At 37.4% G+C, this 24703-nt stretch overlaps 1 protein-coding gene across 1 annotated transcript in view; it reads right to left on the bottom strand.

The window, feature by feature from the left end:
* cdh23 (cadherin-related 23) overlaps window positions 1–18370 on the bottom strand; it is a 626035-nt gene extending 607665 nt beyond the window's left edge. Inside the window, exons 1-2 of the mRNA XM_061961466.1 lie at window positions 18229–18370; window positions 16429–16629 (exon numbers count right to left, since the gene is read on the bottom strand). Of these exons, the coding sequence (XP_061817450.1) occupies window positions 16429–16437 (9 nt within the window). The 5' untranslated portion in view covers window positions 16438–16629; window positions 18229–18370. The remainder of the gene's footprint in view (window positions 1–16428; window positions 16630–18228) is intronic.
* Between the last annotated feature and the right edge of the window lie 6333 nt (window positions 18371–24703).

Here is a 24703-nt window from a genome sequence, read left to right as displayed (position 1 = left end):
TACTCATGTTTTTGACAAGAATAAGAGGAAATATCCTCACACTTAACATGTTATCACTGAAGATGTTTTGGCGAGTGACCCACTTTTGCCCGGAAAAACCCGAGTGATGACGTTACGACTATTGTCGACAAATAAAATTGTCGGCGACAAATTTTACTGTCAACATTTGTCGACAATGTGGACTACTCAAGCAGCCCTAATTCATAATACATATATTGCAGTCAAACTAAGGTTCGTAGTCCAGATCTTAAAACTCTCTGGAAGTTATTTTGAGCCCATTAAATAAAGGTTAAATATATTAACCTGTAATACTTCCTGACAAGCTCTGGATACTGTAGTAAGCCGATATTAAATGCCACCTATTGAAAACACATACAGCTCCCACTGGGCGCAGTTCAGCTTAATCCAATCCCACAGCTATTTAATGAGCTGTGGTTTTACAGCACGTGTAAGAGCAATGAGTGCATAAGGCAGTGTAAATAAAGGAGTAATATGTGGACCTGCGTGGATGTCCCCAGATACTTGGAGCTGTATTATCAGGCTTAGAGGACTGCAATTATTGATTACATGGCCATTGTGTCCCATTGGCCTTAACCTCAGAAGCACTTCTCACTTGAAAACCTCAGCTGTGAATTATCACAGCAAATCAATGAATGTTTTCTCTTGGCTTTCTGTTCTTGTGGAAAAGCAATTAGTCATTAGTACTGGGATCAGACAGATTATTAGACATTTGAATTTGTCAGGGGGAGGGAGGCATACACAGCGCTGATCTGATGAGCTGAGTAATGTCTGCCTTCCCGCCCTCCTGATCTCTTCATCTCCAACATGACACGACACTCAAAGGCTGACTCGGCAAACCCAATTCAAATGACAAGTAAGATAAAGCCAACATGATGACATTTATATCGTTTAGTACAGGGGTCGGCAACCCGCGGCTCCGGAGACGCATGCGGCTCTCTGATCACTCTGATGCGGCTCAGCTGCATGCTGGCCGACAGTATAATCACTGGATACATTTAACAATTTAATATACATTTTTTTCTTTTTAAATTTTTTTTCTTTCCATGATGGCTGGTGAGGCCCCGCCTCACCTGCCTCTAGTGACTGCACGTCACTGGTTTATACATAGCACAAAGCAAAAAAAAAACTTTGTATGCATAGTATTATTTCATTTTAAATTTAAAAAGAGTTTTGTGGCTCCCATTATTTTCTTTAATTTGTGAAACTGGTCAAAATGGCTCTTTGAGTGGTAAAGGTTGCCGACCCCTGGCTTAGTAAGAAAGAAGAAAGTGCATTATCAAAGTATAGTACATGAATGCTGTGCATACAAACTGGTCAAACACTATGTAGACTACAGTTGTCAAAAGAACCAATGCTTAAACACCAAGTCGATACCCACACAAAAAATATATTGATAACTGCTTTTTTCACTATTGTAAATTGTAAAGCAATTGTAAATCTCCTTCAGAAAAAAAATGTAGCAGAAGGGATCGGTGTTGCCAATTTAGCCACTCTGTTGCTAGATTTACGAGTAAAGATATGCATTCAAAGCGAAAGAAAGGAGAGTGTCTTGCGTCATGCATAAGTATTTGGTATTCAAATACAAGCGGTCATGGTGAATTATTCGCCGCACATGTGAGAGTGGGGATCCGCCACCACAAGCCGAGAGAGAGTGCATTAACCACTGCTGTGCAAGGCATGCAGAAAAACTTCAGAGCCTTGCGACCCAACCGTTATATCACTTTAATATTGTAAGTGTTAAGAAGACAGTCCTTAGACACTCTTCTGTCAACACTTTGCCTTCCTGGTGAAATATGCGTGGCCTGTGTTCCATTCACATAGTAGAAATAAGATGAATAAACAAAAACCCAGCAAAAATGGACAAATTGAGATACAAAGCATACATTTGAGGAACAGCTGAAATGTTTATATGTATAACAAATACAAACACAAACAGTTGTCCTTAAATTGATGTTTTAGCCTTTTTATAAGCTCATTTCCTTACAAATTACATGACCACATCATGCGACCACCATACTGAGAGAATATTAAAAACAATGGTGTTTGCGTAATACACGTGAGGGCTCCACACCTTTGATGAATTTAATTCGACAGTACATATTTTCTGTTTGTTTTTATTTTGTTTTTTAACCATGGTATCAATTAGTATCGAAAATCGTGGAAATTCACAAAAATGCTGTTTTAGTGACAAGCCTAACATAGGCACAAGTATTTTACACACATCTTTGAATCTATTAATAGGGGTTGAGTTTGACCTCTTACCAAATTATATTATTTAGCTTCTGAAGAAATGTTGGACAATTATATGCATCCAACTTGCCTAAACTGCCCTCAAACACATACAACACATGTGGGATTAAGAAGGCCAGATATTGTGAGCCATGTCTTGTTATTCAATGTGAGAGTGAACGCTGCAACCAGTTTAAATTCAACTTTGAAACTGTATGCATCTCAAATATTTTCATATTAAATATGCATAAGAATGTACATACTGTACTGTATATTATGTATGTTTCACATCCCAGTAGAAATGAACATGACGTGGGTTACTTTTTGAGAATGTAGTTTGTTTAAAGCCTTCAATCAATATGAGATCACAAACTCCCTGCCAGACAATAAGAGCACAATCTACCAAGCCAAGCCTAGCACTTCCACTGGAGAGTGGATATGTAACCAGGAACTCTTTGATTGTGTACACACTGACAGTGATGCTGTGTAAAACACAGTGGGAGATATTGCAGCTTACACAACACCTGTGGAGGCAGTGATTATCTCTCAGAGGTCGGTAGCTCCATCTCACACCCCTCTTTGCAGAAAAGCTGTATCAAGTCATATAAACTGTGTCCTATGCATTAGTGACATGTTGGAGCCTAATAAGAATGACTCAAGGCTAAAAAACGTATTGCCACATAAATACAACATGTGTGACTTTGGTCTAATGGTGCACTGATGAAGTTCATGTCAAGCGTCAAGTATGTCTGTGCAATAATTACAGTAGATAAATTGTTTTATTTTTAGAACCGATTCATTCACTTTTATATATCGCAACATAAAATCAAAACAACATAACATTCACTCTTCCAGGGCAACTTTATGACAAATTGTTTTTGTAATGTCACAAACACGCATCGCTGCGATTGTTGTGACCCCAAGATTCAGGAGACAGGAGGACGAGGTGCAAGTGCGTGTCTTTAATTGTTGCTACAAGTTGTGCAACCAAGGCATAAGCAGCATAACAAACGTAACCGTTTGCAATAGTTAGTAACACTTAGCAATAGTCAGTAACATAGTTCAGGGACAGTCAGAATCCTCCAGCCATGACTGCAGGGCAGGCTGGCTTATAAGGAAGCCTGATTGGCAACTACAATCAGCTAGGTGTGCTCAGGTGGCCAATCAGGACAGGTGAGAGAAACAGTGCTCAGGGAGCCAGACAGGAAGAGGAACTTAAATAAGAAAGTTAGAAAGGAAACAAAAAGTAAACAAACAGATCATAAGGAAAATCAATAATATGTCAGACCTGATGTTGAAAGGTTGTGACATGTAAGAATTGTTGCGCACAATTTCTGCTCACGTTTGTCCCAAATGTGTTTACCCAGATTTTAGTCAAGGCAGTAAAGTGGAACGTCGATTTATAAACCCCTCATTGTACAAACCTTTCGATTTACAAACAAAAATATGCTTTGGTGTACAAACATTTCATCCACCCATTGGGTGCTTCCAGCGCAGACATTTTGTGCCATTGTGGGCGGGCTGATCGATCTCTGGTGCGGACTGAATGAGCACCATCGTTAGCTACTGTGCTCATTCATTTTGGACGAGTTTGCTCACTGCAGGTGCTGCGGGTTGAACATGTAATTCCTGTTTCATTCCTTGAACCAAAAGTATTTGTCCATAGCGTTTTGTCTCAAACTGATTCTTCATGTATCACTCCAAACAACATGTGTAAGTTTTACAATACAACTAAAAAAATTCATACTTACTAAAAGGTCCCATGTGTGATGTGTGTAGGAGTATATATATTTGCTATATTTATATATTTGCGACTTTTAGTCCGGTGGGATTAATATATGTAAAGATATTTATTTATTCTAAAATTTGGTGGGTGCGTTTTCAATACCAGTCAATCTACCCATCAAAATATATTTATATAGCCCTAATCACAAGTTCCTCATAGGGGCTTCACAAACCACAACGACATCCTTGAATCGGAACCCACATCCAGGCAAGAAAAAACTCAACATAATGGGAACAAAAACAACCCTTGGGTGGGACCACAAGGTTGGAAGAAAGGCGGGCTAATTACGCCCCTTGCGTACTAATTTGTGCGCTGCTTACTGCACAACAGCTATCTTGGCTTGGTTGACCGCCACTGTTTTTCACTTCCGGGAAGAAATCACATGACCAATAACAAGCAATAGATGACCTCTTTTTGGCTCCATTGTAAGCTGACTTTTATTCACGTTTATTACAGAGTTAGAATGTATAACAAAAATACATCGGTCTTCATGTTTCTCATAATGATTGCAAACGATAAGCAAAAGTCCAACAAAAGTGCAGTTCCCCTTTAAGTTGACAGAAGAGTTTGCGGAAAGGCCAGATTTGACAGGGAACGCTCACATTTAGGCGCGCATCTTACAAACCCCGTTTCCATATGAGTTGGGAAATTGTGTTAGATGTAAATATAAACGGAATACAATGATTTGCAAATCATTTTCAACCCATATTCAGTTGAATATGCTACAAAGACAACATATTTTGATGTTCAAACTGATAAACATTTTTTTTTTGCAAATAATCATTAACTTTAGAATTTGATGCCAGCAACACGTGACAAAGAAATTGGGAAAGGTGGCAATAAATTCTGATAAAGTTGAGGAATGCTCATCAAACACTTATTTGGAACATTCCACAGGTGAACATGCAAATTGGGAACAGGTGGGTGCCATGATTGGGTATAAAAGTAAATTCCATGAAATGCTCAGTCATTCACAAACAAGGATGGGGCTAGGGTCACCACTTTGTCAACAAATGCGTGAGCAAATTGTTGAACAGTTTAAGAAAAACCTTTCTCAACCAGCTATTGCAAGGAATTTAGGGATTTCACCATCTACGGTCCGTAATATCATCAAAGGGTTCAGAGAATCTGGAGAAATCACTGCACGTAAGCAGCTAAGCCCGTGACCTTCGATCCCTCAGGCTGTACTGCATCAACAAGCGACATCAGTCTGTAAAGGATATCACCACATGGGCTCAGGAACACTTCAGAAACCCACTGTCAGTAACTACAGTTGGTCGCTACTGTAGTTACTAAGGAAAGGCCATGTAACACTACCTTTCCCAACTACTTTGGCACGTGTTGCAGCCATGAAATTCTAAGTTAATTATTATTTGCCTATGCAAGGCGAAAACCGTTTATCAAAAACACCCAGAAACGCCGTCGGCTTCGCTGGGCCTGAGCTCATCTAAGATGGACTGATACAAAGTGGAAAAGTGTTCTGTGGTCTGACGAGTCCACATTTCAAATTGTTTTTGGAACCTGGGGATATCGTGTCCTCCGGACCAAAGAGGAAAAGAACCATCCGGATTGTTATAGGCGCAAAGTTGAAAAGCCAGCATCTGTGATGGTATGGGGGTGTATTAGTGCCCAAGACATGGGTAACTTACACATCTGTGAAGGCGCCTTTAATGCTGAAAGGTACATACAGGTTTTGGAGCAACATATGTTGCTATCCAAGCAACGTTAACCATGGACGCCCCTGCTTATTTCAGCAAGACAATGCCAAGTCAAGTGTTACATCAACGTGGCTTCATAGTAAAAGAGTGCGGGTACTAGACTGGCCTGCCTGTAGTCCAGACCTGTCTCCCATTGAAAATGTGTGGCGCATTATGAAGCCTAAAATACCACAACGGAGACCCCCGGACTGTTGAACAACTTAAGCTGTACATCAAGCAAGAATGGGAAATAATTCCACCTGAGAAGCTTAAAATATGGGTATCCTCAGTTCCCAAACGTTTACTGAGTGTTGTTAAAAGGAAAGGCCATGTAACACAGTGGTGAACATGCCCTTTCCCAACTACTTTGGCACGTGTTGCAGCCATGAAATTCTAAGTTAATTATTATTTGCAAAAAAAAATAAAGTTTATGAGTTTGAACATCAAATAATTGTATTCCGTTTATATTTACATCTAACACAATTTCCCAACTCATATGGAAACAGGGTTTGTAGATGGAGGCACGCAGTGACAGACTTCGGAGTCAGAATCCGGGAAGTTGCGCACCTTTTTTCACTGTATCACATGGGAGGATAGGGCACTAAATGAATTGAAGATTTCAGCAAACAAAGATCAATAAAATGATTGCATCACATAATATTTCAATATGTGCCTCAAGACTGCTTTCTGCAAATGCAGAACTGCCTGGAGCCTCTTTTGCATAGACCAACACGTGTTGCCATAAAATGGGCAACAGAGGCCTGTGTGTATACGAGACAACACAAACACAGACAGGTAGTGTCAGAGGGCAGCAAATAGCCTGTAGAAACTCATTCATCTCCTTTGGTTTCTCCCGCCAACAGTGTGCAGTCACAGCGTCCAAGCAACAACTGATGGTTTTCATCCCAGTGGAAAGATCAAAATGTACCATTTAGTAGCTCCTCTTCAGCACAGATGACCTTTGCATCCCAACACTTCACCTCCCTCCCACTTCATCTAGTGCTGCCTCCCCTTTTCATTTCAGCCCGATTGTCTCTCCACCTGTCATGTGCCACCTCCCAAAAATTGCAGCTGCACTCCAGGGCAACATCCCATGCGTGAATATCAACAACGAGGATTTGTCTCACAACACAGTCATTAAACTGCTACTTGCTTGTTTTACATTGTGTGATTTAGTTCCACGGGAAAATTAGTCTCATTACTTTAAATGCTACCAGCATAGATACAGATCCCTGAGAGTTATACAAAATTATTCCATTGATGAATATAAGATTATTTTTTAGATTTTCATCTGATGATTTCACTTTTACACAATATATCAATCCATGTATTCTTAAGAATTAGAGGTCATGACTATTGTGTGTGTGTGTTTAGAGTTCACAACCAAGATTTTCAACCTAATCTTCAATATTGGCAATTATTACGTGTTGGGTGCACATTTAAGCTGTCATTAGAAATTAAGAAATATGTTCAGTAACATCTGTATGAGCAGCAAGCATGAAGGAATTGATGCTTTCCTTTTACTACAACTGACTGAGCAGAATAATCTTTTAAAACGTCCATTCCTTACCGATGTGTGTTCTTCAGTTCTGCCCGGCTGCCTTGTTTGATTTAATGACAACATGCAGCTGTACGTGAGGAGTGTGCAATGAAATGGGCAACAAGTGCAGTGATTGTATTTTAAGGATAGTTTAGACACTAAAAAGCAATAGAAAAAATGGCAGTGTTAAAAAATGGATCGAGAACAGTAAAATGTTATAGAAAGTAAAAAAAACGCTATGAATCAGTGTAATAAACTGTGCAACAGCAAATTCATACAATTTTATCAATACAAGCAGATCAGTATCTAGACAGGATTCTCGATAATTAGTTATCATTCATACAAATTATAAGAATAACCATTTTCTGTAAGGTTATTGCCCTAAATTACCTCTTACAGGACAGGTGAATTTAATTTAACCTCACATGTCAATTACATTTTTACACTATTATTAATACACAATCAAAATGTAATCAGACAAAACATTAACGTTGCGCCACTCAATAACAGAAAAAATGCATAATTTAAATTTTAATACCTGTAATAGAATAACGTTTATACCAATTCTTAATATTCTCACGTTATTTCCTGTTTAAGTTGACATATTCACCAGTCACATTACCTGCATAATCTAATGAGCTAGAGTAAGAACATTATCAAATGTTTACTTTATAGAATAAAATTATGTTTTAATTGGCATAACTGTGCTAATAAAATTAATAATGTATTTTATAATTAGGGTGTATTGTGCATAACTGAACTGTATACTGAAAGGTTTGCTTGTATATAGCAAAACAATGTAAATATTATGTGATAAATTACTGCAATAATACTTATTTGGTGAGAAACAAGCAGTCCGTGGTGGTGTAATGGTACATGCTTCCGCCTTCCATGGCAGAGGGCATTGTTCGATTCAAGGCCAGGTTTGCATCAGGAAGGGCATCCGCCGTAAAAACTAAGCCAAAAACCATTCATGCATTTGACTCGATGTGAAGAACCCAAACAGGGAAAAGCTAATACTGGATGAAGAGTTACAACCCATCAGGCACAAGTTTTATACATACATGTCCTTTAAAACTGACTTCAAAACAACTTTGCAAAATAGTGGTATTTGTTAGCGGTGTGCGATACCACTGATTTTCTTTCTAATACGATACCAAGGAAGTGAAGGGAAGTGAAGTGAATTCTATTTATATAGCGCTTTTCTCTAGTGACTCAAAGCGCTTTTACATAGTGAAACCCAATATCTAAGTTACATTTAAGCCAGTGTGGGTGGCACTGGAGCAGGTGGGTAAAGTGTCTTGCCCAAGGACACAACGGCAGTGACTAGGATGGCGGAAGCGGTGATCGAACCTGGAACCCTCAAGTTGCTGGCATGGCCACTCTACCAACCGAGCCCCAGGAACATTCAGGCTGGTATCTGTGATACCGAACTGATACTTTGTGCAAATATACCTTAAATGTCTGCTAAAATGTAAAAAGTTGTGTATTTTCAAATAATAACATATCTATCAAAACAACAAATAGTCAAAATGTAAAAAAAAAAAAAAGAGCAAAAATCAGAATGCAATGAGAAAAAATAGATTTTTTTTTTAAACAAATAAATATATACTGAGTCAGCTATACCACAATGTTTAGTCTTTAAATATATATATATATATATATATATATATATATATATATATATATATTTTTTTTTTTTAGCATTTATTCTTTAAATCCAAAAATATAAAAATGAACCCCCATACTTGGCTTTTCAGTATGCGGTCGTTGGTAACAAAAATGTTTTAGATATTACTGATCTAAAATATTAGAAGATCTCAAAATAAAAATATTTTAAAATATAAACATAGTTTCGTTAGTCAATAAAAATGTTTATAATAATAACCAATGACTTAATTTGAAAAATGACAAAAACCATAATAAACATTAATATTTTCATACAGGCATAATTTTTGACACACTGGGTTATGCAGTTAAACAACAGTTAAACAACCCTAATATTATTTTTGTTCTATTCTTGCATGGGAAAAAAAACAATAGTAAAACGTAAGAAAAAAAAGAGCAATAACGTCGGTATGTAGTTAGAAAAAACTAAAATGTCCTAACTAATAATTAATAAAAATATATTTAGTCACCTATATCACATAACTGACACAATATCTGTTTTTAGCATTTAATATATATATATATATATATATATATATATATATATATATAAATATATATATATATATATATATCTCTCAATATTGCCCTTCCGCATACTTTTCAGTATACGGCCCTTGGTGAAAAAACGTAGGACATCCCTGAACTAAAGTATCAAAAGTATTTTGATTAGAGGATCCACATTAGAGCATAAAAATCTGGTATCTGCAATATCGATATTTCAGTATCGATCCGCACAACACAAGTATTTGTAAATTGAGACAATGTTGATGTCTAATGGTGGATCCACGTTGGTTGGGGAATGACCAAATTTCAATGAACACGACATTGATTAAACGTCATCAAAAAGCATGTTGTTCCGACGTTAAGTTTGAGTTGCTCAAAGTAATACAATAACTAATTCAACAAGTTCTCAACGTTGTTTCAATTTCTTTTTCCTGCTGGGAAACATTCCATATCACACACTGATAAACATTGTTAAATGAATGCATCTCTTATTAGGCTAACTCTTTCAATGATTTATATTGGATCTCATTAGATTATGGAGATTGCGTACAAAACTGTACCTCATGATGTGCTTGATGAGAAGGAACTAAAAGAGAGTACTCATTCCAATGACAAGGCCTCGAAAGAGTCCTGTATGGTTGGCAGTAAATGTATCTCCAGATGTAACGCAAGCCTACACATTAGGAGTGTAATGATATGAAAATTCCATATCATGGTTATTGTTACCTAAATTATCATTATCATGGTCTTGTTGAATGTGCTCAAAAAATGTGCTCAAAACCAAGTTTTATTTTATAAACAACGCAAGCAATTGATTTTCCATGGCAGCAGAAAAAACATTTTATTTAGGTTTCTTGAGAGCCATATTATTGTTTTTTGAGTGTAATATATGTCTATTTCTAGGGGACGGTGTGGCTCGGTTGGGAGAGTGGCCATGCCAGCAACCTGAGGGTTCCTGGTTCAATCCCCAGCTTCTACCAACCTCGTCACGTCCGTTGTGTCCTTGAGCAAGACACTACACCCTTGCTCCTGATGGGTCGTAGTTAGGGCCTTGCATGGCAGCTCCCGCCATCCGTGTGTGAATGTGTGTGTGAATGTGGAAATATTGTCAAAGCGCTTTGAGTACCTTGAAGGTAGAAAAGCGCTATACAAGTACAACCCATTTACCATTTACTTTCTTCCGTTTTAAGGTGTACATTTTAAAGTGTTTCTAAAAGGGGAACTTTGGAATTTTGCCTATAATTCACAATCTCTATGCAAGACAAGAGGACATTCTAAGTCTAAGTAAAATACAACACGTACGAGGTGGCTAAATGCAGATCATGGGAGTACACAATTCCGCCCATAAAGTCTTCTAAAAAAACATCTAAAAAACGCCACCAATACTCCATTTACACTTGTGACCTGAATGTCCAAGTAAACAATCTTGTTATAATAATCGCTAACGCAGACAAACTAGTTTTGGGGCGTCATGATCACAGAGAGCTAACTAGTTTGTTCTGTTACATTGACATATTGAGCTAGTGAGCTCCTGCATTGCCAGTGAGCTCGTGAAAGTTAATTCTAAATTATAAATCATGAATCTCACCTCAATAGCACAAGGTTGTAGTCATAAATTGAGAAGTTGGTAAACTTTGACATTCAACGGAGATGGCCAGAAAGACATGAAAAAAATGTTTGTTTGCGGAAACCTCTTTTTCTGTTTAAACCTTTGTGAGGATTATGATTAATTCTTCATCTAAAGACAGAACATTCCATCAGTCAGCATCCCAGCGAGAGCAGACATTAGACAGTAGGTGATTGTTTTGATATGTTAGTTTGTATTTATAATAGTTTGTATTTCTTGTTTAGCACTGAGCAATAATGCTACATGATGCTTAGTGTTTAACTTGAGCTGGATCTGTTTAGCACACAGCTTCTAGAACTTGTAGATCATCCTCCTTGTGTTCAGGCTTAACAACATAAGCTTATGGATAATTATTTGTCCCAAATTAATTGTTGTTGGCTCTCATGAAGTCTGCATGAGGAGTAGTTGTTGCTGAAGAAAAAAGTGAATGTTGTGATGTGTATGTGAAGTTAATACGTATGCTTAAAATGACCAAAATATGTAAATAGTACAAGTCATTATGAAAGTGCCTGTGACTACATTACACATATACTTACTGCGTGTACATCAAATATTGATGGAATGTTTTTTTGGAGTGCTTTATATCGGAATGGAGCAACTCCTATTTACTCAATTGTTAGTTGACTTTAGATAATATTTATTTACGAGTTAAAATGTATAAACAAAGAAATGCGTTCTTGTCTTAACGCAGGATTGTGAAAGTTAGGCAAATAAAAAATCAAAAGTGCATTTTTTTTTTATGATAAAGGCAAACTAGGGTTGCCACTTCACTCATGTGCGTTACGTGAGTTTACTCCATGTTCCACTCTGCCCTAGGACAGCACAGCCTGTAAGTTCAATGTGCACAATTGAATAGTTTAGTTGTTCAGAAAGTAATGTGTTTATACAGGTTTAGATTAGGGAATGACGCTTCTAATGGAAAGACGTTAATGTGTCTTGTATTCATGACAGCATTCAAGCTCACTAATGATTAGCACACTAGCTGCTTCTTCAAGAAATGAGCAGTATTACCTTACATTTTAAAATACTAAATGTCTGGAATTCAACCACATTTTATAATTATAATTATACCGGTAATTGTTACACCCCTACAAGGGTTGGTTAAAATAACTGATTTGATTGATAGCTTTTATATTTTGCAATATCGATTCACAAGGCTTAAACACACTCCTCTATCCCGCCCCCTGGTAGTCTTGTGCGCAGGTTTCACACTATGCCGTTAGTTTGCAAAAACAAAACGTTCAGGTATAAACAAAATATGCTAAAAGGGCTGACAAGCAGTACCACCCAATTATTAGTGTGCCATGAAGATACAGTAATATATATATATATATATATATATATATATATATATATATATATATATATATATATATATATCTGCGATGAGGTGGCGACTTGTCTAGGGTGTACCCCGCCTTCCGCCCGATTGTAGCTGAGATAGGCTCCAGCACCCCCTGCGGCCCCGAAGAGAATAAGCGGTAGAAAATGGATGGATGGATATGGATATATATATATATATATATATATATATATATATATATATATATATATATATATATATATATATATATAAATAAATATTAGGGGTGTGGGGAAAAAATCGATTCGAATCGCGATTTTCACGTTGTGCGATTCAGAACCGATTCTCATTTTTAAAAAATCTTTTTTTTTTTTTTTTTTAACTAATCAATACAACAAAACAATACACAGCAATACCATAACAATGCAATCCAATTCCAAAACCAAACTCGACCCAGCAACACTCAGAACTGCAATAAACAGAGCAATTGAGAGGAGACACAAACACGACAGAACAAACCAAAAGTAGTGAAACAAAAATGAATATTATCAACAATAGTATCAATATTAGTTATAATTTCAATATTAGTTACAATTTCAACATAGCAGCGATTAAAAATCCCTCATTGACATTATCATTAGACATTTATAAAAAAAAAAAAAAGAACAATAGTGTCACAGTGGCTTACACTTGCATCGCATCTCATAAGCTTGACAACACACTGTGTCCAATATTTTCACAAAGATAAAATAAGTCATATTTTTGGTTCATTTAATAGTTAACATATTTCAATTATTGCAATCAGTTGATAAAACATTGTCCTTCACTATTATAAAAGCTTTTTACAAAAATCTACTACTCTGCTTGCATGTCAGCAGACTGGGGTAGATCCTGCTGAAATCCTATGTATTGAATGAATAGAGAATCGTTTTGAATCGGGAAAATATCGTTTTTGAATCGAGAATCGCGTTGAATCGAAAAAAATCGATATATATATATATATATATATATATATATATATATATATATATATATATATATATATATGTGTATATATATATATATGTGGTACACACATCAAACTTTTTTTTTTTTTTATATTAACAGGGAGTTGTGAAAGGTGACTACTGATGTGGTGAAAGTTGCAAACTCCCTATTAAGAAAAGTATAACTCGGGAAAAAACAGGTACTTTATTTTACAAATCTGCCCGAACGCATCACTGTCTTAAAGTGCGCCAGAAAAAACAAGCGCACACTTCTAGCACTCACAATAAAATTGCTGTGCATTACATCGTGTCTGACTGTGCTAAAAAATTAAAGTCCCTGAAAATGAGTTTACATACTGCATTTACTGTTATTATTTTGCACTTGAAGAAAAATACCTCAATGTAAATTGCAGTGACGTAATGTTGCAATACACGTTCACTTGCAATTCCTTTCTTGTTTTAAAATTGCACTTTTGAGACTTTGAAAAAGTTTAAATTGTCCAAAGTTGTTTATGGTGAATAGAAAAAATAAAATACATTTTATTTTATAAGAGTTTTGGGAGATTTTCAATATCACGTGCATATCAATTCGAATCCAATCGACTTGTAGTTAATCGATTTAGAACCTTATGAATGGAAAACTAATCCATTTGGGAAATCGGCCATCATACCAGATCCCTGCTACACATAAATAGGAGCGATAAAATATGAATAAGAAAATATATTAATGGGCCACAGTGTGGCACATATATACAAGAAGAGAATATATTTAGAAGCCTTCACACGCTGGCAATCAATGCTGAGCCTTCCCCAAAGGATGAAGTCACATCACAACTTCCACATGGCAACACTACAAGAATTATAACCGGCACCTCGCCAGAAACCACCGCCACCACAAAATAAACAACTTTTTCTACATCATAAGTTGCCTTCTGCCCTGCCCCACCCCCAACATATTTTTATTATTTTCCCCAAATGTACAACTCTGCCAATTTAATAACACTGAAACCCTTCCGAGAGCTCACACATTGCTCTGCCTCCTCTCTGAGACCTCATAGTCCACAGTTCTCCCTTCCGTATATTGCCTTCCATTTTGAGTCTGTCAGTCAAGGTGTCAGATATGGACTCTCCATTTCAGATTTTTTTTTTCTATTCTGAATGAATTCCATGAGAGTGACGCTCAATGAGAGTGACACTCTGAGAGGCCAAGCATCAGAGACATACGCTCACTACATAACAAATGGGTAAAAAGACTGCAGCTTCTATTGCATAAATGAAATATATCTTCTTTGAATTAATAATGATGATATGACAATACTTGTTTTACACTTGAATTTACTTAGCAGTGGTGACAGATCAGAAGGAACATTAGCAACCTGAGACTATATACATTATTTTGATATAATGCCAGTCAATTATAGTTAAAGCAAAACCAGCTAACTCAATGTTGATTATTGTTCATCTACAAACGTAATACCCACTGCCCTTCTTATCCAATGTTGTGTATTGTTGAAATGTTGTAGAAGTCATTTCAAATGTGACATTGTGTTGCTGGATCCCACTAAAGGGCAATAACTGTAAATTCATGGAAGTTTTTCCCCACCCCTGTAGGTTTTATGTCTGCTCCTAAGCTCCAACTTCAGTGACAATATTCATTTGATTCTCTCATAAGAGCCTGCTCTAACATAATCTGTTGTCGTCTATTGCACCACTGGTGAATATTTGAAAATATATGGCATCATTTTGCATAATAAGGCGTGAAACAAACACAATTTAAGCTGTTTGTATTCTCTTCAATCTGCACACATAGCAAAGTCTATTAATTACATGCGCCTGCGTTTTGAACTACTGTACTTCTAAAAAAAAAAATTTAAAAAGAGTATCACAAAATGAGATTTGTTTAAAAGTCAAAACTTCATTTAACCTCCTGAGACCCAGAACATTTTTTACATTTTCTTCGCATTGCATAACTATTACCATGTTTTTGTCAGAAAATGTGTTAAGTTTTATGCAATGTCCTTTGCCGTTGGCAATGTTGTATATTCTATTCTAAACTATGTATTATTCTTGGTCACAACTAATGCATTTGCACCTCTTGATGTATTTGTTGCATCAAACATTTTCATCATTTTACTTGAAAAAATAGGAGTAAAAGTGCTAATATGCGCGACAAACTGAGGACATTGGAAGAAATTTTCATTTTTAGTATGGTTGTCGACTTGTCCAGGGTGTTCCCCGCCTTCCGCCCGAATGCAGCTGGGATAGGCTCCAGCAGCCCCGTGACCTCGAGAGGGACAAGCAGTGGAAAAATGGATGTATGGATGGATGAATGGATAGTGCGGTTGTATCTCGGTTTTCATACGCCCTAATTTTAGTATGATTCGGTTACAGGTGAAAATGTTAATCAAAAAAACAGTATGTCTTAGTTTTAGTACAATTAAAGATGCATTTGAGGACTTGCTGCAACATAAGCCAACATAGAGCCAAAGAAAGTTGAACGTTCCAGCACTTTGATTAAGAAGGTGAGAAACACATTGTTACCTTTAAAAAGACAATGTTTGAAGAAAGGTAATGACTACTTAGTTTAAATAGGTGACAAAAAGTAACAATATTTTTCTGGGTCCAATGAGTTAAAAACAAAGACGCGTCAACTTACATATGAATAAATAAATAATGCTGTCCTAGACGCTTCCCAGCAGGCACGTCTGAAGCCAGCTACCTGAGCTAATAGTGTACACCTGACACCTTTGCCCACACATGCGTACCATTGACTACTGACTTGCCACATAATTACTATCATCAAACAAACTATAACAACATAAGTTGTTGACCAACTTTAAAAACACTCTCATGCATGTAATCCTAAAAGTTGTAGTACAAGTAAGTATTTAATTTGAAAGCACAAACATGTAATACAATATAAAGCAAGTGGTGTGAAATGCATAAAAAGAAATGTGAGACTTTAGCCCAAATGTCTTCCTTTTGTCACTGTGCTCCACTGCAATCATCTCTCCAAACACTCTGCACTGTCAGATATGATAATGAGAATGAAATATTGTCCTACCTTCCTCATCCGCGTCTTTCTCTGGCTGAGCACCTTTAGATTGGATCTCTGGTCCTGCTGTGATGCCTCACCAAGAATGTTCTCCCCCACTTCTCTCCCGCTCTCCCTCCCAGCCTCTCCACACTATCTCTCCCGCTGCCTCGACGCCATCACCATGCACGCACCTCGCCCAGGTCATCACCAGTCACACATCCCAGCGTGCTGCAAAGTAGCAAGTTCACTTGAATGCAAACAACTTAATTGTCCACCATTGTGTGACATTGTACAGTAAATGTGTGAGCAACATCATTGTTTTGGGTTTGCTTGTCTGTCCACATGGTCATAAACTGTTGTCCAAAGTTTAAGCCTTTTAAGATGTTGAATCTCCATCATTTTTAGCAAATAACATAACTTCTGCAAGTGTTAAAAGCAATATTAAGATGACTTGCAATGCATGTCTTGCGGTCATGTGTGCATAATATTATTTAATTTGATTGCGTGTTGCATGTAAAAAAAAAAACATTGTATTTCTCCAAGGGTTATATTACATTTAATAAGAATGAAATTGGAAGAACAACCACCCTCTGGATATTATTATTTATGTTAGATTGTATTATATTTTACTCAACACAGGTTGTGGACAGGAGCGGCTTTGCAGTCTAATAGCGCCATCCAGTGTAAGAAGTATGAACATAAACATAAACAAGGATGAGCATATCCTAGGTTGCTATGGTTATGTTATATATGCCTTTCATCGATGGCTGTGTCATCCATCCATCCGTCCATCCATTTTCTACTGCTTGTCCCTTTCAGGGTGGCGGTGGGTGCTGGAGCCTATCCCAGCTGCATTCGGGCGGTACACCCTGGACAAGTCACCACCTCATCACAGAGCCAACACAGATAGACAGAAAACATTCACACTCACATTCAGACACCAGGGCCAATTTAGTGTTGCCAATCATTTAGCGTGAATTCATGTGTTCTTTGTCCAAAGTTACAGAGAAAACATGAACCCTCTTTTTCTAAATTCCAAAGTATAGAAATATATGTATGAAGAAGAATTAGAATGTAGAGCCTTGTTCAGCTTTTATTTATAATATATTATGTCATTTATACGCCTATGATTAAATATTGCATCTGTTGCCTTTTCCATTTACTCCTGCATTCATTAATGCATAATTGATGGTATTTACTCTTAGGCCGTATCTATTGTTATGTTCTTGTTTTGCTTCTTCTTTGCTGAGGATAAAGGGTAAGATGACATATTTTGGCTTCTTCCTACTCATTTTCGAGCATGATGCAAGGTAATATAAACAATACATCGTAACTACATTTAACTCCATCATTTGAAATTAACTAAGCAATACTCAACAAACCATATCCATAAATTACATATATTGTCATCAAATGCCTAATTACAATGTCGTACTGCTGGTGAGATAAATAGTTTAGTTTGATCAAGTTTAAACATGGCCATTTGTAAACAGATTGTGCTGCCCCCAGGTGGTCATTTAAGTGTACTGTATCAAACACTTTTTCTGTGGTGAAATTCTTATCATCACTTTGTTTAAAAAAAAACATAGTACAATTCTTTACCTCACATTGTCCGTATATTCTTATTATTTTAAGAGTCAAGACCCTAACTAACTAGGTTGGGTCACAACAGAAAAAGTACAGCATGTAACTAAACGGTGAGGAAATGCCAATTAGTACAGTACTACTAAGCTTCTGACGCCATTATCACATCTAAAACAATTAGCTTTTTCGAAGTTTGATAAATGTTACAATTTAACAGGTTAGCTGAAAACGTAGATGTCTAACCTTGACAGTCGTCACATGTGAGTTGGCAAACATTTAAAGTTGTCCATCACTGCATCTTTGGCACGTCTCCTCAATCACCGTCCTATACTGATGACGTCATTAGCCAGAGACAACACCAAGTACTGTTTTTATTGTGGAAGACCTGTCATTAGAAAAAAATAACTATGAATATGAAATCAAAGTATCGTGTCAAATTTGTATTACTCATTGTTATTGACTAATTTAATTGCAATTTCAATTTGTCTTCTCATTCTATATCATGCAATATAGAATAGATAACTTTGTTATATACTTTTCCTGCTAGGAGCTCGCATGGCTGCAGTAGTAGTGACCCCAGGATGCAGGAACCCGGAGGACGAAGATCAGGTAAGAGGATTTTTTTAATGTTTTGTATGTATTTATACAGAAAATGAAGCAGTCGTGCATATAAGGTCCAAACATAAAGTCAATACTCGAGCACTGAGGACCGCGGGAGGCTGGCCTAAATTGAAGCCTGCTGATTGGCACCAGGTGTGGACCGGCTGCCAATCAACAGCAGGTGAAGGGAGAAACAACGCTCAGCGGGACAAGCAGGAAATAGAACCAAAATATAGGATAGGAAATAAAAACAAAACAAGGAAGCACAAACAGAAATGAAGTGACAGATCGTCACATTTCTTATGTATTGGACAGATCAAATGTATGTCAAATCAGTTCTGTCAGGACAACGCTTGTTTTCTAACTTTTTTATATGCTGCCACAAATAGAATTATTACCTTTTCATCATTGCTATTAGGTTTGCCTATCCAAATGGAACCAACCATTTTGCATTTTTGATAAGGTGTGTGGGTAGTCTTAAACATTCCTAATTTGATTTAAGCAACTGACTATGGGTGTAGTGGGTTAACTTAATTCACCCACGGAACGTGAGTTATGGTTAGAGCGATCCGGTCGGACAGGTTTGAAGGGAACGCATTTCCGCTGTTGTGCAGAGACTAGAGCAGTGGTTCTTAACCTTGTTGGAGATACCAAACCCCATCAGTTTCATATGCGCATTCACCGAACCCTTCTTTAGTGAAAAATAAAATGATGTTTTTTTTTTTAATTCAAGATAATGTTATGTTTTTTTACTGGTGCACAAAATGAACCGTGCATCACCTTGTTCAAAGAACAAAACCAACACAGTGCATGAACTCACAACAAATTACACATATGCAAATCAGTCTGACTTCTGCTGTTGCCGTATCCATAAAGCCGATAGGGAGACGTTTTTATTTACACGATGAGTCGGGTGTGTTTTGACCTCCGCCAAACCCCTGAGGCCGACTCACCGAACCCCTAGGGTTCGATCGAACCCAGGTTAAGAACCACTGGACTAGAGAAAGGCACGGATGTAGAGTACTGCTCCTCGGTTATTGTAAGTTGCTGAATGTCATTAAAACAGTTAGCTCCCTCTTTTGACACTCCTCCTTCGCCTCCTTTCCTTGCACGCTACAATATTCACATGTTTGATGTTGTTTTTATTACAACCTACATATTCAAATGTTTGTTTATTACTGAGCAATGTTTCTGTCTGGCGGGCCTTGTCGTGTATTTTGTATCTGGCAATTGTACAAACCATCAATAATACACAGAAATCACAATTTAACAAGGCATGGCACTACAAAGAGAGAGAGACATTTTGCATACTGTATTTGGTACAAATACTATTATTACTAATGCAAGAAACTCAGTTAACCCTTTTTCCTGGAACACATAATCAAAGATACGCCTTCTGTTACTTTTGTGCAAATAAGCATTCCGTAATTGGTGATCACTGATAAAAGCTGCCTGTAAATGTAGCTCTAAACTACAACATCATCTAGAGCAGTTTAAATCAACATTTGTCCATTAACGTGACAAAAACGTCAACAATTAAATAAAACACTTTATACCCACAACAGATGTGGAATACTTAAAATAACTTAAATCTACAGTATTTTGTGCAGATCATTACAGACTATTACCTTAACTTGTCAACAGGTTTGCTCTGATTAACCAGAGGACAGAAAAATTGTTATTGTACGCCTGCAAGGTGGAGTCTGATTGGCTAAAGAAATTGCCCCATTGCTATTACAGTTTAAGTGACATTGGGCTTGCACTCCTGATTCTGAATGTCAAATAGAAGCTGAAATCTGATTGGACAAAAAAAGATCTAACTCACACATGCATCTAAGAAGTGCAGTCAAGAGACATGCAACAAAACAAAGATAATACACTGTTGGGAATAAATTAATACAATTTAATCCAATAATACTATAAAATATAAGTTGCAAATGTAAATCTATTGTATCTATTATATTAGTTTGTTGGAGTAATAAAGTAATCAGATAAAGCACACTTTGGGCCTGATTTAGTAAAGGTTTGTGTGTACTAAAACACGAGCAAATTGATACAGTAGCACACGCAAAGTTGATCTACTAAACGTGTTCAAAGTGGATTGCGTCTGTTCAGTGAGCAGAATAAGTTATGAAATCCATTTTGCGGCTCTGTCTTCATTAATATGCAAAATATATGCTGATTAGCAAAGTTCCCACACTAGTGGGAAGAGAAGATGCAAATATACTGTTATAACGCATGTGCAATGTGATTTATCAACAGTCATCACTAGAGATGTCCGAGAATGGATTTTTTGCCAATATCCGATATTCCGATATTGTCCAACTTTTAATTACCGATTCCGATATCAACCAATACCGATACATAGAGTTGTGGAATTAACACATTATTATGCCTAATTTTGTTGTGATGCCCCGCTGGATGCATTAAACAATGCAAAAAGGTTTTCCAAAATAAATCAACTCAAGTTATGGAAAAAAATGCCAACATGGCACTGCCATATTTATTATTGAAGTCCCAAAATGCATTTTATTTTTAACATGCCTCAAAACAGCAGCTTGGAATTTAGGACATGCTCTCACTGAGAGAGCATGAGGAGGTTGAGGTGGGCGGGGTTGAGGTGGGGGGTGGGGGTGGGGGTAGCGGGCGGTGTATATTGTAGCTCTCCCGGAAGAGTTAGTGCTGCAAAGGGTTCTGGGTATTTGTTCTGTTGTGTTTATGTTGTGTTACGGTGTGGATGTTCTCTCGAAATGTGTTTGTCATTCTTGTTTGGTGTGGGTTCACAGTGTGGCGCATATTTGTAACAGTGTTAAAGTTGTTTATACAGTCACCCTCAGTGTGACCTGTATGGCTGTTGACCAAGGATACGTTGCATTCACTTGTGTGTGTGTGTGTGTAAACTCGTAGATATTATGTGACTGGGCCGACATGCAAAGGCAGTGCGTTTAAGGTTTATTGGCGCTCTGTACTTCTCCCTACGTGCGTGTACACAGCGGTGTTTTAAAAAGTCATACATTTTACTTTTTGAAACCGATACCGATAATTTTGAAACCGATACCGATAATTTCCGATATTACATTTTAAAGCATTTATCGGCCAATAATATCGGCAGTCCGATATTATTGGACATCCCGAGTCATCACCGTTTTGCGAGCACTGTTTGGCGTTTTATTTTGCACTTCTGAAAAGAACGTGCAAACTGACACTGTTACACACACGGCGACAGGATCTGACAGACAGGAGCAAAGAATGTGTGTGTGTGTGTGTGTGTGTGTGTGTGTGTGTGTGTGTGTGTGTGTGTGTGTGTGTGTGTGTGTGTGTGTGTGTGTGTGTGTGTGTGTGTGTGTGTGTGTGTGTGTGTCAATCTATTTGCATAGTCTATATATTAGAAATGTTTTGTCTATACAGCAACATCCTTTTATATTTTTATAGCTGCATGCTTGGTGATGAGTTAAGGAGATGATTAAAACCGTGGTGCATTTTAGTTTCTGCTGAAGTTGTTTTATATGTGTTTGTTTTTTTAATTTAGAATATATATTATTAACATATCTTCAATATGAAGTACGCATTGTTTTGCCTCTTGAGCAAAGTAAGTGCACCCTCTCTGCCATGAGCGCATTAGCAGCGCACATAAAAACAAAGTAGGTTTCAATGTGAATGCACCAGACTGCTTTAAAAATGCCCATAAAAAGTGGTACATGTCTGCTGCCTATTTTGTAGCAAAATGCCATAAGTAGGAGCATGATAACATACTGTGAAATGTGCAGTAAATGTTCACTGTATTCATGGTGAATGCTGTGTAGCACACGCAAAAACCTATTTTTAATAAGGTAGTCTGCACCAGTTATGAAGAACACCTGGAATTTAGTGGATCGGACGCAGCACGCCCACTAATAGTACACACAATTTTATAGATTGCACACACTGTTTAGCGCATGGTATTTGGATCTTAGTAGATCAGGCGTTTTTTTATAGCTTCAATGCTTATTTTAGAGACAATAGTTGAAATAAACAACCATCATTCTGTTTGCCATAATCTTCATTCTTATTTTCATATAAATGCACATCATCAACATAAAAAATTGCACTTTTAACATGTGTCAATTAATAAAAACAATTACATAAATAAATACAAAACTCCGCTTTTCGCCGTCACACAGATCACGGCACCCACTCATCACCGCTCTTACATGCAGGGCTCTAATGCATCAACCGTGTGGAAACAATGTCTGTGTATTTAAAGTTCTGGGCATTCCAGGCAGTCTGGATTTTAACAATAAATCAAAGCAAATTATTATAAATCAAAGCTTTTTTCTATGCATCCATCAATTTTCTGCCACTTCCCTCCCGGGTTGTGTGAGGGCTGGAGGAATTAGTCAACTAAATGGATTTATCATTGCAGCCCTATTATCTACCTGGTGAAATGCACATGCTCTAATGACCAATGCAAGGATTGTAAAAAAATTACTGTATTTTCAAAGCAAGGAGATAAAACAAAACTACAGCTATAAAAAATAGCTTCTGTTTGGTCATTTACATTGTTTAAAATTGCCCCTGAGATGTAACAGATGAAACTATACCACTATTACTCATCACTGGTCCCATGGATGTGATGCCCGCCTCAAACTTGTTTCAGCATTGAGCAGCTGCATGTTTATGTTCCAAGTGAAAGAGGACCTGAGCTGCAGCAGTTTGCTAATGACCAAACAGCTGTCATCCGAAAGGGGTTGCCTGTAACACTGGCACTGCTACAGCAGCCTCCCCTGGTACTCTTAAACATGTAAGCAAATTATGGCAAAGGTTAATGTGGTGAATATTGGCAATAGTTAAACACTACAGTTGGCATCTGTCATCATTGGTGCTCTTCCAGTATGGTCATGGTGATGGTTTAGTTCATTTGGAACACGCGTAACAAAGTTACTTGAAGTACATTGCATGTTTACAGTTCCAAAAGTCAACCTGTCCAAAAAGCAGTAGGTAGAAAAAAGCTTTTTGAATCCTACACTCCCTATCTCAACAGTTACTGATAGATTGTTCAGTCCTGTGTTTAACATGTACCAGAAAGAGAAGTATAGTCTGTCGCTTTTTCAAATTTAGATTTATGACCCCCAACTGTCAATGACTTTTGAAACTTTTTGACGGATGGGTGACGTGACGTCTTGTGGTCAAGCCTCAAGACGTCACGTGCGGGCGCAAAGGTATAGTCTGTCGCTTCTCTCAAATTTTGATTCATGGCCCCCACCTCTCATTTATTTATGACCCATCTCATCAAACTTTTTGACTGGTGGGTGTTACGTGTACAGGGAGAAGAAGTCACAGACAACAAGGACGTCGTTTAACTCAATGTTTATTTATATATATATATATACAAACCCCGTTTCCATATGAGTTGGGAAATTGTGTTAGATGTAAATATAAACGGAATACAATGATGTGCAAATCCTTTTCAACCCATATTCAATTGAATGCACTACAAAGACAACATATTTGATGTTCAAACTCATAAACTTTATTTTTTTCTTTGCAAATAATAATTAACTTAGAATTTCATGGCTGCAACACGTGCCAAAATTGTTCGGAAAGGGCATGTTCACCACTGTGTTACATGGCCTTTTCTTTTAACAACACTCAGTAAACGTTTGGGAACTGAGGAGACACATTTTTAAGCTTCTCAGGTGGAATTCTCTCCCATTCTTGCTTGATGTACAGCTTAAGTTGTTCAACAGTCCGGGGGTCTCCGTTGTGGTATTTTAGGCTTCACAATGCGCCACGCAGTTTCAATGGGACACAGGTCTGGACTACTTTTCCTCTTTGGTCCGGAGGACACGACGTCCACAGTTTCCAAAAACAATTTGAAATGTGGACTCGTCAGACCTCAGAACACTTTTCCACTTTGTATCAGTCCATCTTAGATGAGCTCAGGCCCAGCGAAGCCGACGGCATTTCTGGGTGTTGTTGATAAACGGTTTTCGCCTAGCATAGAAGAGTTTTAACTTGCACTTACAGATATAGCGACCAACTGTAGTTACTGACAGTGGGTTTCTGAAGTGTTCCTGAGCCCATGTGGCATACTTGCCAACCCTCCCGGATTTTCCGGGAGACTCCCGAAATTCAGCGC

The sequence above is a fragment of the Nerophis lumbriciformis genome, linkage group LG02 (genome assembly GCF_033978685.3).
Source record: "Nerophis lumbriciformis linkage group LG02, RoL_Nlum_v2.1, whole genome shotgun sequence".
Classification (NCBI taxonomy): Eukaryota; Metazoa; Chordata; class Actinopteri; order Syngnathiformes; family Syngnathidae; genus Nerophis; species Nerophis lumbriciformis.
This window is presented reverse-complemented; position numbering and strand designations above follow the sequence as displayed.